At 39.9% G+C, this 18,300-nt stretch overlaps 1 protein-coding gene across 5 annotated transcripts in view; it reads right to left on the minus strand.

The window, feature by feature from the left end:
• The window catches only part of SHROOM4 (shroom family member 4), a 233,814-nt gene that overhangs the window by 31,923 nt on the left and 183,591 nt on the right, over positions 1–18,300 (minus strand). For all 5 annotated transcript variants that reach the window (XR_008518059.2, XR_653408.4, XM_009234854.4 and 2 more), the window contains one exon: positions 16,493–16,554. Coding sequence is in view for 3 of the 5 variants with exons in the window: in XM_009234854.4 (XP_009233129.3) it covers positions 16,493–16,554 (62 nt within the window). In the remaining 2 variants the exon portion in view is untranslated. The remainder of the gene's footprint in view (positions 1–16,492; positions 16,555–18,300) is intronic.

Below are 18,300 nucleotides of genomic sequence, written 5' to 3' on the forward strand. Positions count from 1 at the left end.
CTGAAACAGACTATATTTTTTTAATCAAGGGCCCATTGAGTATATTTTTAATTGGCTATATACTGAGCCAGAAAATGGAAGTAGTACAGACCATATTTTCTAATGACAATATGGTAACACTAGTAGTACAGACCATATTTTCCTTTTTTTTTTGAGACGGAGTCTCGCTCTTTCGCCCTGACCGGTCTGCAGTGGCGCCATCTTGGCTCACTGCAAGCTCCACCTCCCAGGTTCACGCCATACTCCTGCCTCAGCCTCCGGAGTAGCTGGGACTACAGGCGCCCGCTACCGCGCCCGGCTAATTTTTTTTGTATTTTTAGTAGAGACGGGGTCTCACCGTGTTAGCCAGGATGGTCTCCATCTCCTGACCTCGTGATCCGCCCGCCTCGGCCTCCCCAGACCATATTTTCTAATGACAATACGGTAACACTAGAAATTAATAGCAAAATGAAAATAAAAATCTTTAGCATGTAGAAAATAAACGGGAAAAAAATTCTTCCACTTTAGTCAAAGAGAAAATCTAATTTGAAATTGTTGAATGCCTAGAAAATGACAACAATGGAAATATCAGAAGCTAGAGGATATGGTTGACTAAAGCAGTAGTTAAAGAAAAACTTGTAGGCTGGGCGTGGCAGCTCACTCCTATAATCCCAGCATTTTGGGAGACTGAGGCGAGCGGATCACTTGAGGCCAGGAGTTCCAGACGAGGCTGTCTAACATGGTAAAACCCTGTCTCCACTAAGAATAGAAAAATTAGCCAGATGTAGTGGCGTGCGCTTGTAATCCCAGCTACTCGGGAGGCTGAGGCAGGGGAATTGCTTGAACCTAGGAGGCGGAGGCTGCAGTGAACTGAGATCGCGCCAATGCACTCCAGCGCTCCAGCCAGGTTGACGGGGTGAGACTGTCTCAAGAAAAAGAAAAAGAAAAACTTGTAGCCTTAAATACTTACATTAGTATGTAAGAATGAATTAAAATAAATGAATTAAGCATTCAACAAAAGAAGAAAAGAATCATAAAAATAAACCTAAAACAAAGCAGAAAGATAATAAAACTAATGGCAGAAATTAATATACTAGAGAACAAGTGATAGAATAATTAAAGCCAAAACCAATTCCTGAAAAGAAAATAAAAAACAATGAAACAGATTAACCACTTGCTAATCTAATTAAAAAAAAAACACCCAAATGCACAAAATTAGAAATTGAGAAATAACCACAGTTACAGAGTAAATGAAAAGGATAAGAGAATACTTTGCTCTACCCCATAAAACAAATTTGAAAACTTAAAGTATTTTTCTATGAAAACAAATATTACCAAAACTGATTGCAGAAGAATGAGAATATATAAACCCACCAGTTACCATAGGAAAAAAAAAGTATAAATTTGACCAAAAATAGCACAATCACATAGTCTTGTGTTAATTCTACCAACCTTCAAGGAAAAAAATCTAACCAATGTTATTTACATTTTCTAGAATCTGGAAATCTAGAGAATAGAGAGAGAAGAAAAGATTCCTACATTACATTGATACTAAAACCCAGCAAACAGAACAGAAAAAGCAAACTAGAGACCAATCTCATCTGAGAATACAGATGCAAAAATCTTAAATATTAGCAAACAGAATCTAAGAGGATGTTAAGAAATATGATATACCATGATCAAGTGGGGTTCATCCTAGAAATGTAAGACTGGTTCAGTAATAGAAAATCTACTGATATAATTGACAACATTAATAAATCAAAGGATAAAAGGTACACAACAATTTCCCTAATGCTAAAATGTATTTGATAACAATTCAACATCACTTCCAGATAAAAAAAAAAAACCTAACAGAAAAAGATGTCTATTTCCATAATACCATCATTATCATCAGACTTTTGTTTTAAAGTCAAAAGCCAATATTGTGCTTAATGGCAAAACACTAGAGGTATACCCATTAAAAACAAGAACAAGGCAAAGGTGCTCACTTTCCCCACTAATATTTAATATTGTTCTGAAAGCAATAGTGCAACTTAACAAAATAAAGATGTAAACATTGGAAGAAAGGGATATCTTCTCATTATGTATAGATGATACAATTATTTATCTGGAAAATTCATCAGAAACTTTTTTTTTGAGACAGAGTCCAGCTCTGTCACCTAGGCTGGAGTGCATGATCTCCGCTCACTGCAACCTCTGCCTCCCAGGTTCAAGGGATACTCGTGCCTCAGCCTCCCAAATAGCTAGGACTATAGGCATGCACCACCATACCCGGCTAATTTTTGTATTTTTAGTAGAGACAGGGTTTTGCCATGTTGCCCAGGCTGGTCTCAAACTCCTGGCCTTAAGCAATCCACCCACTTTGGCCTTGCAAAGTGCTAAGATTACAGGCATGTGCCACTGTGCGCAGCCTCATCACAAACAATTTTAAAATAATACCAACAACAGGAAAATTCAGTAAGGTGTCACGGTATAAAATTCATATATAGAAATCATCTTTTCTATATAGATGCAACAATCAGTTAGAATATATAATGGAGGGAAAGATCATATTTACTGCAGCAAGTATAAAGATAAGACGCCTAGAAATAAACCTAACAAGATATATGCAGGATCTATACGCAAAAACTTTAAAACTCTATTGAGAAACATAAAACTAGATGCACATAAATGAAAGGACTCACAATTTCCTAGCAACGATGACTCAACATTGTTAAGATGTCAACTCTAAGTGAATCTATAAACTTAATAGAAACTCAATAAAAGTGTCAACAGACTGCATTTTGGAACATTATTGTAAATTTCATATGGGAAAATTAAAATCGTAAGAATTATTATGAACAGCATGGAAAAAGTAGAGAGATGAAAGAGGGAAGACCAGCCCTACCAATTATTGAAATAATTCCTAAAGTTAGCAGTAAATAAGGCAGTCTCACAAATAGAAAGGTAGATCCATGGAATAAAACGGAGAACACTAGAACACTGAAGTCAACTCAAATGCATAGGGGAAGTTAGTTTGTGATGAAGCATTTCAAATAGTGGGGGAAGGATGAATTATTCAATACATAGTTTTAGAACAACTGGATAGCCATTGAGACAAAAATAAAGCTGAATCATCAAATCACTTTTTACAACGAAATAAAGTTTAGATGTATCAAGACTCAATTGTCAAAAAAACACCATAAAGGTACTAGAAGAAAACATTTTAAAAAATATAAAATAATCTTGGCAGGATAAGTTCTTTTTAAGTAAGACACAAAACATAAAAGTAATAAGGGAAAGTTTATAAATTTGACTTCCTAAAACTTAAAAAATTATGTCCAGAAAAAACACCATAAAGTCTAAAGGTGAAGATATACTGGGAAAAATATTTGTAACATACACAACTAAGAGTAAATATCCTTAATATGTGAAGTATGCTTACCAATCAATAAAAGGGACCAACAACTCCATAGGGAGAAAAAGGTAGAGTTCGCAGAAAAACACAAATGACTTAACAGTTTACCAAAAGGTGTTCAACCTCACTTAAAATTTAAAAAATGCAAATCCAAACAATAATGAAACTTTTTAAATAAAAAAAGTTAAAGAATTAATGAGGGTATAAGGAAACAGGTGATCTTATACACTGTTGGTGGGAGTTGAAATTAGCATAACTCCTAGGGAGGGCAATTTGGAAGGCAAAGAAGGTAAAATGTGCATATCCTTTGACCCAGTAGTTCAACTTCTAGGGATTTATCCTACAGACACATTCCAACAGGAACACAAAGAGATATCCATAAGGATATTCACTGTAGATTTGTATGTAATCACAAAAGACTGGAAACCATCTAAATGTCTTTCAATAGGGACTAAATAAAATAGGGAATATCTATATATGGAACACTATGTAGCTGTTAAAGGTGATGCAACAGATATATGTGTAACATAGAATAATCACTAAAATAAAAAAGCAGGATGTAGAATAGAAAAGATATGTAATATGTTCCCATTTTTGTAAAAAGGAATGTATATACATGCACACACGTTACTTTTCTGGAAGGATACACAACAAATTGCCAGTAATGTCTCTTGTGAAGACTTGTACTGATGATTTGGGATGAGATTCTCTTATTTTGTGTGTGTGTGTGCGTGTGTGTGTATACACTAAATGCATTTATTACTTTTTTCAATTAAAAATTAGTAAACAGAAAAATAAAGCATAAATCTGATTTTGTTATACATTTTTCTGCTTGAAGCCTACATTATTCATAAAATACAGACCCTTACTAGGATTTGTTAGGTTTCTTAAAATTCTGCCTTTCCTACACCTCCCACACTTCTTTTTGCCTTTACATGCTGTTTGCTCTTTATCTTCTCTTTCCGCCCCTTTATCTGACTTACTTTCAGATTTCCACTGAGATATCATTTCCTTGAGGAAGCCTTCCCTGACTCCCCCAAAGCATGGGATAGGTGCCCAGACTGTCCTCTCACAGCGCCCATTAATTTTCCTAGCACACTACTGCTTAGTTGTCTGCCCCTTCCACATAACCATATTGAGGGTGAAGGCCCATGTCAAGGTCACCACTATATCACTAGTATCCAGCACAGTGCCCGGCACACAGTGGGTGCTCAGTACGTATTTCTTCAGTGTGAAATAAATGCAGGTTTGTGTGACTATGGAAAAGAAGAAAAGGTAGATCTTTTTTACTGTAACCTCACAGCCCAGGTTGCCAGGCAATGGGAACAATGAGTAGCAGGTAAAGCAGTCAGCAGCTGTCCAATTGCTCCAGAATCTGATTGGGGTTTGTGTGTGGTGGGGGGAGGGGAAGTGGGCTGGAATTTATCTCGAGGCTGTCTTTGCATAGCAAGTCTGTTGTTTTTACCTAAATTGCGTATTTATTTGGGGTAGCACAAGCTAATGGAAATTATTTGTTTTTTGCTCAACCTTATCAAGCTTCCTAATTCTATTACTGGGCTGATTTACCCTATAGTGCTCAAAGAGCACCAGACTTCATGAGCTGCATGGAGCTTTGCTGCTTTGATCAAAGCTGGTGCCTTGTCACTGCCGTCCTTAGTTAGCTACACATCTCAAAAGATGAGGTGCTTGTCTCATGTAGGTGCTTTCATAAAATGCTGCTTCCTACTTCAACTGGGTGCCTGGCCAACGCCCTTCAGCCTTGTCCAATCATTTTTTCAGTTTTTGGTATCCAAAGATTAACAATTAATGGGTTATTGATATTTACCTTGAAACCTTTATGGTCAGTTCCCTTTTTCTTCATTCTGGAGGAGTTCTGGGTTTGTAGAAAAATAAGGTCAACTTTCCACTCTACTGGGCTTTTACCATTCTTTTTTCCTTCTCCCTGAAACTGGATTTCAACCACCTACCCTTTTTTTTTGACTGGTCATTTATTTTTTAGTCTAGGGTAGTTGTCTTCACAGAACTTCTTTTATATTTATTTTTTTCTATTTCTTGCATTTCAAAGCATAAATATGAGGATATTAGCTCATATAAGAAATTAATAAATATATTGCCAACATATGTTGAGGGTACATGCTTAAAAAATTCTTTCTGAGAAGGGTACATGATCCAACTTTCATTGGAAACCACTAGTCTGGGAAAACAGCTCATAATCAAAGTGGCTCCTCATTAGAATTACCCAGGAAATTGTTTAAAATGCAAATTCATAGGCCCCAACCCTAGAAATTGGGATTTCATACCTCTGTGGTGGGATCCAGGAATCAGCATTTTAAGCAATTCACCTAAAGGATTCTAACACAGGTGGTTCAGGGACCATATCATGGAAACAAAGGTTCAGAGTAAAAGGGTTGGGAGTGCTATGGTTTGGGGGTAGTTATTTGTTCCAATTAGGTTGGTTTCCAAACTATACATTCTGTCCCCCATCACTCACCACACACACTTGGTTGGCCATTTCTATCTCCTGTCCCTGCCTCTCTCCCGAACTTCATCTCCAATCTAGATTTTATGAAATGCAGCAATATCCTCAAAGGCAACAATTGGGCCAATGTATTGAAGCTGTGATGAAAACAACCCTGCTCCATGATAACAATCAAATTTACCACATTTTCTTCTTCCCTAACCAGGGCACAGGACAGGCAATAGAGCAAAGCAGAAAGAACACGGTGTTAGAAAGACTTGGGTCTGAATTCCAATAAAATTTAAAAATCTGACTCTATAACTCAAAAGCTGTGTGACCTTGAGCAAGGTATTTCACTTACCTCATTTTCAACAAAATACCTATCTTACAAATAAGCAGTCATAAGAATGAACTATGTAAAAGGGACCTAGAAATGATGCTAGGAACATGGAAAATTGCCTTCACAATTGTATGCTTCAGCCTTGCTCCTTGTTCGCATCAAGAGAATTGGACTGCACTCCCTGATTAATGTTCAACCCTGCTCAATAGCCAAGAAACCAGGAGACCTCAAGTCCCAGCCCAACCACATAGCTGACTAGCCAGGAGGCCCTAGTTTACTAAGGAGTTTAAGCCTGGACTCATTCACTCACTTTTCTTATCTACTAAAAAGGGAGATATAATAAAAGGCAAGTTTAGGGTTCAGAGCAGTGTGACAAACAAAAGGACTGGATATTCAAAGGTGTCTTGTTTAAGTACTAACTATGTGTGTCAGCCTTAAAAAAAATCTCCCCCCCCACCCACCCCCCGCCTCACCCCGGTAATAAACTCCAGAAACAGTTGGAAGAAAAGAACATGCCCTTCTAGGGACATCTGGTGCCCCAAGTCATGGAACTGTGACCCTATCTGGATGGACTGGGCACAAGGCAACTTGGGAATTGCTATTCTCTGCGTCAGCCCTCATTTTAAAACCACTGCCCTCCCACTCACCTGCCCTGTGTTGGGGCAGCCTGAGACTTGCAGAGTCACTTATATCAAGCAGGCAGAAGGAGACCAACTTCAGAAGGGGAAGGGCTACCCTTAATGGGATCATCTGGGCCAACGTGTGTACTAGTCATTCCTTCAACAAATCCTTGCTGAATATTACACTGTGCAAGATGACCACATCAAAGGGGAGCAAAATCAATGTTGCTCCTGTCTTCCTGGCTTTAACAATTGAAGCAAAATGGTGATGGTGAAAGAGAGGCTTCCATTGAAGGGTGTCAGCCTCAAGCCAAGGATATTGGTTGGCCTCTAGAAGTCCTATTTTCAAGGAGATCAGGCCTCCTAAATGTACAGAAATTTGCAACTCTGCTTTGAGACCAAGTAAGGATTCTTTCCTTGGAGTGGAGGGCAAGGAGCTTCATTAAGGAAAAGGAACTACCCTGGTTCCTTCCTTCCTTCCTCCCTTCCTCCCTTCCTCCCTTTCTCCCTTTCTCTCTTTCTCTCTTTCTCTCTTTCTTGACAGTGTCTTGCCCAGTCTAGAGTGCAGTGGCCCAATCTTGGCCGACTGCAACCTCTGCCTCCCAGGTTCAAGTGATTCTCATGCCTCAGCCTCCCCGTGTGCCACCATGCCTAGCTAATTTTTGTATTTTTAGTAGAAACTGGTTTTTGCCATGTTGGCCAGGTTGGTCTCGAACTCCTGACATCAAGTGATCTATCCACCTTGACCTCCCAAAGTTCTGGGATTACAGGCGTGAGCCACCGCACCCAGTCGACTACTCTGGTTGCCAAGTGTTGGGCCCTGTGTTAGGCACTTTCACGTATGTATTTCCATTAATCTTCACAACAACCATTATTGTCAGTTTGCAGATGAGACTCCTGAGGCTTAAAAAGGATAAATCATTTTCCCAGCTAGTAAAAAGCGCAGTGTCCAGACCTGCCTTGTCTGTCTCTGAGAGATAATCGCAGGGAAGCAAGGACTCCTGGGGTAGAGCAAAAGGTGCTTGTGCTACATTCATCCTCGGGCGTCCATGAAGGCTTTAGCGCCTCACTGAGGAAAGGAGAGGAAGCATGAAAGCAAACTATGAGAAAGGGCTTTGTTGACATCAGCAAGGAGACTACATCTCCAAAACAAAAGCAAATTGCCTGCCAAGACCAGGGTTGTTCATCTCTTTTCCTCTTCCATGGGTTGCCTTTTCTTCTGAAGAACAGATTTTCCCTTTTTGTTAAAATATTTTTTTTTGGCCTAATAGGAATTGAAAATGAAAACCAATATTTGCAGAGACTGAAAAATCTCCTCCTACCTCTTCCTCGGCCCTTTTGAAGTTTCTTGTTTGGAAACTTTATTTTTAAGCTCACCACAATAGCTTGGCATTCTAGAATCTCAGTAGCAACAGCACACAGGCCCAACCCGTCTCGCCTTTCCCGTCCCTCAGCAGCCAAGTGAGACTGCTCCAAGAGAAACAGACACTCCCAGGTTATTGCCGAAGGAAATATTTGCAAGATCCAGGAAGTGAGACGCAAGGAGGATACACAGGGAGGGGAGAAGGACCCAGAGAGCCTGTTGCTGCCACCCCTGCTTGCCCCCTGCGTCCACAGAAATTCAACTAATGAACAATTAGCTTGGCAACAACAAATGCAAGTGGCAGTGGTTGCCCTAAACCTTCTCTAGTCCTCAGGAGGCTGATGCAAAGTGTCCTGTGAAGAAATCAGAGAAGTCCTTGCTTTATTGGGGCTGTCCTGGGTGAAGCTTAGCTCCTTCTCTCCAATGACCCCAATCTATATTTGTTGTCAAGTAATGCATACATATGCAGTCACTGTGGTAGAGAGAAAATGTGCTTCTTTGTGAATAACAGCACTGAAATGCAAACCAGTGCTAGTGACAGAAATGAAGGGAAATGGAAAAGCCTTAAGAAAGGGATGGTTCTGAGGCAGATAATAAAATGTTTATTAGTGGGGGTGTGTGCGAGGGGGTACTATGTTGTAGTGGTGGTGACAAATTTGGAGATTCGTAGAGGTCTGGTGATGTCAAAGTTCTTGTGGATTTAAGTAAGCAAAAGTGCTAGTGGATGGCGAATTCTAGCAAACCCAATTCTAGCTAGCAGTGAGAGTAAGCATGTCTGGTAAGTAACATTGTCTGTCATTGGTACGGGGATTTTTTAAAAAGCCCTTGATCTTTAACTTCTCAGGTCTATATCAAACCAACATGGGCCACCTCTTCTTCAGATTTTCTTTTTAATTATAAATTCCAACAACTTGACATGTACCTAAAGAACTCCATGTACATTCATATCCAACTATTTACATTTTGCCAGATTCCTTTCTGAATTTTCTTTGTGTATGGCTACTATCAGATTAGATTCAACATGTGGTTTCATATTTATTATTTTTTTGTTAATATTACAACCACTCATTTCTGGGAAAGACCCAACATTTGTATACCTGTCACTGTTAGTGGCTATTCTATTTTGTTCCAAGATGATGATATATTAGATTGGTAAACTCTTTCCATGATTATAATAAGCACTACTATGAACATCTTTAAATAATTTTTTCCCCTTTTAGGTTATTTTCTTGGGGGTATTCTAGGCCAAATAATATGAACACATATTTCTAGATTGTCCTCTAGGAAGACTAAACCCAGAAACACAAACTCTTGTCACATTTTTCTAGATTGCCCTCTAGGAAGACTAAACCAATTTATATTGTTTCCAGAAGCACGTTTCCTCACAGCCTTGCCAAGGTAGCATTTTACAATTTCTATTTATTGATTTTTTTAATTGTTGATAGTTTAATAAGCAGATTATGATGCCTTGAAGTTGCTTCTATTTGTACTTCTTTAATTGCTAGAGAGGTGGTACTTTTCCATGCAATGATTTTACTCCCTTTATTGCCTCATGTGTAAATTGCCTGTTCATTTTCCTTGCCCATTTATGAAGCTAAATCTGAAAGCTGACCTTCTACCCATTTTTATATATATATTTTTTGGACAGGCAACTGTTGGCAGTGATGCTGATCCCAGACATTTTCCTCGTTCTGTTGCTTAGCTTTTTATTACATTTTGTTGTACAAAGGCTTCCCCCACACCAACTTTTATATATTTGAATCCATTGATCTTGTCTCTGATGATATCCTCCATTTAACAGACACAAATTTATCTTCCATCCACAGCTGGAATAAATATGCGATTCTACTGGTCCACTTTCTGTACAGTATGTGATATGAATCTAAGTTAATTATTCTCCATATTGATATCTAAAATTCCCAACATTTTTTAAAGAAATAGTAATTGCTTTCCCCAGTTCAGGGTTGCTTCCAATGTGTTCTATATTCTTAAAATAGCTTGAGTCTGTTTCTAGAAGCTCTTTTTTAATTTCACTGTTTGACTTTTTTTAACCCACTATCATATGGTTTTGATAATTGTTGCTTTATGATAGGCTTTAAAATCTGATAGAGTAAGTCTGCCATCATTAACTTTTAAAATAAATGTACTCTTTGGTGTTTCGGCACACTTACTTATTCTTCCAGATAAATTTTACTATAAATTTGACAAGTTCTATAAAGTATCCCATGGTGACTCTAATTGGAGTACATTATGTCTACACATTAAATTTAGGGAGAATTGTAATCGTTACTATATTCAGTCTTCCTAAATTAAAGCAAAGTATATACTATGCATTTATTCATATTATTTCTCCCATTAGAGTTTTATAATTTTCCTTGAATAAGTTTTGTGTGCCTGGCGTTAAATTAATACCTAAGTATTTAAATTCACTTAGTTACACTTGTGACAAATCCTTCCGAGCCTCTGAAGGCTGCATTCTTCTTAGGTAGTAAAGGCTTCTGAAAAGTGTACTCTTCCTAATTAAATCAGATTCAACTCTGAATTACCCATATTCTTTCACTCAGTCAGTAAATAGGAACTCTGTACTGGGTATTTCACACTCTGCTCATGATGTGGTGTGACAAAGGGAAGGAAGAGAACCCTAGGCTGAGAATGGAAAATCCTAAGTAGAGCTCTAGTTTGGTCACTTTACTTGTTGTATAATCCCAGTAGTAATGGGCTCTGAAGTCAGATGCCTGTTTGACCTTGGGCAAGTGACTTTAATCTCTTTGTGAGTCAATTTCCTCATCTGCAAAACTGGGTCAATAAACAGTAATGCTCTCATGGGGTTATTATAAATAATAAAATACTTCATGTGAAATGCTTACAACAGTGTCTGACACAGAATAAACACTCAATAAATGTTAGCTATTACACCTGTTGTTGCTGCTGTTAATGGTATAATACCTTTTCTGAGTCTTGGCTTCCTCATCAGTAAAATGGGAAAAATAAGGTTTAACCTCAGTGTTGTTGTGAGGATTAACTGTGGTCATGCATATAAAAACACCCTACACATTCTAAAGTTCTGTGCAAAGTGAAAAAAAATGGAAAGGGTCACAGCAGGCAATCAAAGGTACAGAAAACCAATAGAGATAATCCAGAAAATAACTTATTTTGGCTTTTAAATATATCACAGTAATGTAGCTTTTTCTCCCAGTAGATCTACTCACCATTTTTATCCCTCCTGCTAATATTAAAATTTTTACATTCTCTTTACGGAAAACCAAATAACAGTGGAGGAAGACAACTAAGAGTATAACCACCTGAAATTATCAATTCATTGCAGGCTTCCAGGCAAAGAGAGTGGCTTAAGAATACACATTTGATTTTTCCATCTACACTCATCATTCCAGTTGTTACAGAAATAACATAGTAAATGTTAAAATTTGTGTGTGTGGTGGTGGGGGAAGGTGTGAGGGGAAACTCTATCAGGATTTCTCCTCACAGATGTCATCTATGCCCTGGACATTTCCTAGTCCTTCTCATGTTTCCTGAGACCTTAATTGGGACCTGCCTCTTCCATCTTCAGTGTCAATACTTCCTTTTCTATTGAGCTTTCCTTTCTGTTTTAGACTTAATTCAGTTTTCTAGATCCTGACTGAAGTTTCATTTGAACTGGTGGTTCTGAAACTTAGCTTGCGTCAGAATTGCCTGGAGGGCTTGTTAAAACAGAGATTGCTGGGCCACATCCTCACTTTCTGAATCAGTAGGTCTGAGTATGGCCTGAGAGTGTGCATTTCTAACAAGTTCTCAGTTGATACTGAGGTTGCTGGGCCTGGGGCCACATTTTGAGAACCACTAAATTAAACCCAGTTGCTCCCTCTATCATCCCATTTCTCTCTTTCCTTTTCCTAGCTAATTTATTATTTTTAAACATCTTCCTTTTTAAACATTTTTTTTTCTTTTGAGACAGAGTCTCGTTCTGTCGCCCAGGCTGGAGTGCAGTATCACAGTCTTGGCTCACTGCAACATCTGCCTCCCAGATTCAAGCGATTCTCCTGCCTCAGCCTCCTGAGTAGCTGGGATTACAGGCGCCTGCCACCATGCCTGGCTAATTTTTATACTTTTAGTAGAGACGGGGTTTCACCACGTTGGCCAAGCTGGTCTCGAACTCCTGACCTCAAGGGATCTGCCGGCTTTGGCCTCCCAAAGTGTTGAGATTACAGGTGTGAGCCACCGCGCCGGGCCCCTTTTTAAACATTTTAAAAACCACACAGTAACAATTAATCATTGTAGTAAAATTAGCCAAAAGAAACTGGAACTCTCTTTTGCTGGTGGGAATGTAAAATGGTGCAGTTGCTTTAGAAAACGGGCAGTTCCTCAAAAAGTTAAACAATAAAATTACCATTTGGTCCAGCAATTTCACTCTTAAATATGTACCAAAGAGAATTAAAAACATAAATCTACACAGAAACTTGTACATGAATGTTCATAGCAGTAATATTCACAATAGCCAAAAGGTGAAAACAACCCAACAATCCATTAGTGGAAGGACTAGTAAACAAAATATGATGCATCCATACAATGGAATATTATTTCGAAATAAAAAGGAACGAAGTACTGATACATGGATGAACTGCTAAACATTATGCTAAGTGAAAGGAGTCAGGCATAAAAGACCACATATTGTGCGATTTGAGTCATATGGAGTGCACAGAAAAGGAAGATCTATAAAGACAGAAAGTAGATTAGTGGTTGCTTAAGGTTGAGAGTGGGAATGGAGAGCAATGTCTAATGGGCATGAGGGGTCTTTTTAGGGTGATAGAACTGTTCTAAAACTGGATTGTGGTGATGATTGTACATCACTGTAAATTTACTAAAAATCATTGAATTGTACACTTAAAACAGGTACATTTGTGATGTGTAAAGCTGCTTGCATTTCTTCTCTGTGCTCCCCCCTTACAGACCACCATGCCATCTATTTTCTATGCCTACCGCTTTACTGAATTTGCTTTCTTGAAGGTCACTTGTAATTCCAAACTGTTAAGGACATTAACAGTCATCTGCTTATCTTCTACACTGGCAGATTTCTCCTTCTACTACTTCAGCTGCTTGACCCTTCAGTTTCCTTTGTTGATTCTTCTTCCTCATCCTGTCCCCTGGCTGGGTGTTTGACAAGCCTTGAAAGACTCAACTTGTATCTTCCACTAACTTCAAATACAACATATCCCAATTCAAACTTAGCAGCATCTTCACCAAACCAGCTCCCCTTCTCAACTGCCCCATCTATGCCAATAACATTCTCCAAGTCACTGGGGCTCAGAGTTGATTTTTATCTTTTTATCTTTTTTTTTTTTTTTTTTTTTTTTGAGACAGGGTCTCGCTCTGTTACCCAGGATGGAATGCAGTCATGTGATCACAGCTCACTGCCGCCTCGAACACCTGGGCTCAAGTGATCCTCCCACCTCAGCCTCCTGAGCAGTTAGGACTACAGGTGTGTACTATCTCATGCTTGGCTAAGATATATTTCCTTTTTTCTCCTCAAGTTCTAGTCACCAAGTTTTCTCTACTTTGCCCTCAAAAGGTGTCACATATTTGTGAGCAAATAATCTGAACAGATTATTCACATGAGAAGCAATACAGATATTAATATATTAATTACACACACAAAATATTCAAACTAGAATGATCAAAGTAAGCAAATTAATACTATAATAGGTCCCATTAAACTGTATGGCATTAGAAAAAGAAAATTTTCAATGGTGACATAATTTTGGAAAACTGGTATTCTCATATATTGCTAATGGCATGTAAAAAATCCCATGGGGAAAACAGTTTGGTAAGATCTATGAAGAACCATTAAGAATGTTCGTATTCTTTGCACTAGTAATCCCAACTCCACATAATTGTTTTTAATGACATAATTCAAAATGAGAAAAAAAGCTATAGTGACTCAAAATATTTCTGCTGCATTACTTTATAATACCAAGAAATTGGAAACAACCTATTTACCCAACAATTTGGGAATGATTAAGCAAATTAGAGCACATTAAGCTGGTGAAATATTATACAGCCACTAAAAATTATGACTTGAGGAAGCCTGCATAGCAACATGAAAAGTTGTTTACCAAGTAATGCTTAGAGAGGAAAAAGAAGCAGGGCACACAAAATTACATCTACATGGTTATTATAATCATGCTTAGAAAAATCTCTATACCTATAGATAAAGCTGACAGGGAAATGAAAACAACCAAGGTGTTAAGGTGGTGACAATAAGGTTATTTTTTTCTTCTATTTTTAATTTCCTGTAATATTGTTTTCACAATAACCAAACTCCCCTCCCCCAAATATCAGACCTATTTATCTATTCCTTCTGCTCCATTTCTATCGCGCCTCTACCTCCCCAATCCAGGGCCACATTCTGTCATGGCCAGATCACTTCTCCTAATTGGTCTCTCTTCAACCCACTTAGGCTGCAAACACTGCAAAGTTGCCTAAAGGGCCACATTTATCATACTACTTACCTGATGGTAACCTTTCATTGCTCCCGTGTTTGTGATCCTATCTAGGTTTACCTAGGCTGGTCTACCTAGGTTGGTCAAGGCCTGCCTAGGCTGGTCCAGTGCTTCACTACTCAACTTTCTTCTCTGCTGCTGCTCTTCTTCTTCCTCCTCATTACAGATAACATTTCCTGAGAGTTTATGGTGTCAGGTTTTGCTCTAAATGCTTTACATATATTAATTCATTTAGTCCTCATAACAAACATTTGAGATAGATACTCTTATCCCATTTTATAAATAAGGGGGGAAGGGAAAGAGAGAGAGGGAGAGAGGCAGGCAGGTAGGCACTTGCCAAGGCCACATGGCTAGTGAATAGAAGAATCTGGCTTTGAACCCAGGCAGAACTGACTCCAAGGCCAGAACTTAACCAGTGGGGATTATTCCTCCAACACACCCTGCTTAGTCTCCTCTATGGGCCTTTCCTCTTACAGCTACCAACCCTCAGTTGTTTGTATCCTCCAATGAACTTCAATAGGGTACAGTAATAGTTACCACGTGCTACCCCCTTACCAGGTGCCAGGTGCTTCTTAAGCCCTGTATTTGACAGGGTTTCATCTTCTGTCAACTTGTGTGAGAAAGTAAAAGCTGGGCTTAATTCCTAGCTTATCCCTTTACTAGCTGTGAGACCTTGAGTAGATTCCTTAGGCTCTCTGACTGTGATCCTTTATGTGAGTTAGCAATTCTCAAACTGGATCCCAGGACCAGCTGCATCAGCATCACCCACATGCTGTTTGAGCCTGTTAGAATGGCAGGTTTTGAGCTCCACTCCCCACTTACTGAATCACTCTCAGGATGCAGGGTCGGGTCCAACTATTTCTCTGTGTTTCAATTGTGGACTCAAGTTTTGAGACCCACCGCCCCAGTTATAATCATACCTACCTGACAGAGTTGTTGGGAAGATAAAGCGTAAGATAATATGTGTAATTCGGCTTGCAGCACATAGGTTGTTTGGCAAGTGGTAATTTATTATTATTGCCATTTAGCTTTGTGTGGGTTAGTCTTCCCTGCTCAAGCTGTGGGCAGGCACTGTGCTTCCTGCTGTTCTTTTGCTCGTATTTCTCACCTTGCCCAGAAAAAGGCAGGACCTATACTAGGTTTTCAATAAAGTCCTCTTATTTCACTGACTAATCAGTAAAAGAACCATTTCAGAGAAACACTGTAATGTAGTATAGTGTCCCTGAAGCTAGACCGCCTGGGTCTTAGTCAACTGATTAGCTGTGGGACTTCAGGCAAATGAATGTATCTCTGTGTGTCTCAATTTCTTCTCTCTGTCAAATGGAGAGACTAATATTACCAACTCCATAAGGTCATAGTGATAAATACATACTTGTAAAATGATTTGAATGGGGTCTAGAATAGAGCACTGTGTTCAAGAAATGTTAGCTAGCATTATTACTTTTGTGTCATTTCACCCATTAATGGTGGAGGAGGTTCCATTTCTTCATTTGGCAAGCAAATGACAAATACCTCTCGAGTAACTTCTCTGTATCGGGCACTGTGCTAGGTACGAAGAATAAAGCTATGACCAAGGTATGGTGTCCTCTCTCAAGGGTCTCAGTCTAATAGAGGAAACCTGCATATTCCAAAATGTCCTAGAAATCAGTTTGGTCTGTACCCAGCTATCTAGGAGTGCGGGGGGCAGGGGGACAGGCTGAATTATATCTATGGCATCAAGCCCTTAGTCTAGATACCAGGCCAGTTTCCTCAAAGGAAACTAAACAAACCAAAGACCTTAGCAATTTCTATAGAAGCTCCAGAGGCACCAACCCACCCCAACTCCCTGAGTGCTCACTTACCTCCCTGACTGGCTGGTCTTCCTGTTTCCTGTTATTGGATTCCATTTGTCCCCAGGAAATTCCTGTAAAGAAAAATCCTGATAAGTTAGAAAGCTTTGAGCAGCCAGGTATCTAGATGGCCTCAAAAATGTGAAGAGGTCAGGAGCCGGTGTCTGGCCCAGCCCCCCAGCTTGTTCCTTCTACTCTGCTATGCAGGCTGAGAAATTTGTACCTGGAGGGCTGCCTTTCTGTCGGGAGGCTTGCTAAACTGCTGCAGGCATGCAGAGACTAAGGGAGCACTTAGGGACCTGGACACCGTGGTCTAGAAATGCTATTTCCCTCTTTCTCCACTCCCCTCCCAAACCACATTAAAAACCAGTTTAGTATGTTTGCTGTTTGCCCTGGCTCTTGCCTGCACAGAGAGATGGAGGTCTTTTTGTTTGTTCTGCTGGGTGAACCTGCTCATTCCTCCTGCCTCTTCCAACAGAGAAAGCATCCTCTTGGAAGTCCTGACCCTTGAGGGGGGCTTTGAGGGCAGAAGCTCCGGCTGCAGCAACCGTCTCCCCAGGTGAGGCAGAGGGACAGCAGGTATGCCAGCACGCCTCCAACTGCAGTGGCTCCTCCTCCTCTGCCCACATCTGCTGGCAGGGGCTGAGGTGGGCCCATCTCTGGGGAATATGAGTGCAGGTTGCCACAGTCCCTACATTACAGGAGCAGACTCTCTACCCTGGGCATTTTTTCCTTAAGGGCCATGTCCAAGCAACTCTTTTTTTTTTTTTTTTTCTAGGCCAAGCCATATGTGCCATTTGTAAAACTGTCCCTGCCTTCCTATTTTAGCTCCAAACTGAATGCAAATTAGCCTTTTAGATTCTCTCTTTGTATCCAATACTCCATACCTAGAGACTCAGAGTTTAGTTCAATGGGAATGCACAGTTTTTCCTAAATTTCACTGATCTTCCAAATTCCCTCTTTCTCCAATGCTACTATTATTAGTCCCATTCAAAGTTTTATTACCTTTGCCCCAGTAGGTCTCCCTACTGGAAGTAAGACACCTGGTGAAGCAGAATAAACACAGATCCTTGGCGCAGTCACACTGGCTAAGACACTTAATAGTGGTGTTATTTGAGGTTATTCATATTACCTCCTTGAACCTCACCTCAGTTTCCTATCTGGGTGACCAGTAGTGATGATAAATAAGATATGCAGAGAGAACTCCTAGCACATTGCTTGGCACATAAGAGGCTCTGGATGTTAGCAGCAATGGAAAAGTTGAGGTTTATTTCTTGGCTTCAGCTTTTAAAGGACCAGAGCAGTCCCTGCCTATATCTGGCATGTCAGAACAGCTCTAACCACTTGTACTTTAGACTCTGCCTCGATGCCCTTGTGAGATGTTCCTGCCTGCAAAGACACCATTACTTGTTCAACCACAGTGGGGGCCAGGATTTCCTGTCCATGCCCTGTCTAGCCCTGTGCACGTGCTCAGTAAATAGCAGTGGCCAAACCAAAGTCCTATACCAACTCCCAACCACCTTCCCAGGTCCACAGTATCATTCTACTTTTTTTTCCCTAAGCCACATAGGTTCCTGGTACATTGCTTGCACCCTTTGAACCAAAGAGGCAGTTATCCCCACGGCTTGTTGCAAATGGAGATTGTGATGGGAACTTGCTGTCCCAGTGGAAGTGATACTGCTAGAGGGCATCTGGCCACACTAGAGAGGGCCTGGGCTTTGCAATCAGCTTATGGAGAGGCAGTGTAGCACAGTCAGGAGCTTGGCCTCCGGAGCTTGATAGCATGGATTCAAATCGCACACCTGCCTTTCACTTGCGGC

This window comes from Pongo abelii, chromosome X (genome assembly GCF_028885655.2).
Source record: "Pongo abelii isolate AG06213 chromosome X, NHGRI_mPonAbe1-v2.0_pri, whole genome shotgun sequence".
Lineage (NCBI taxonomy): Eukaryota > Metazoa > Chordata > Mammalia > Primates > Hominidae > Pongo > Pongo abelii.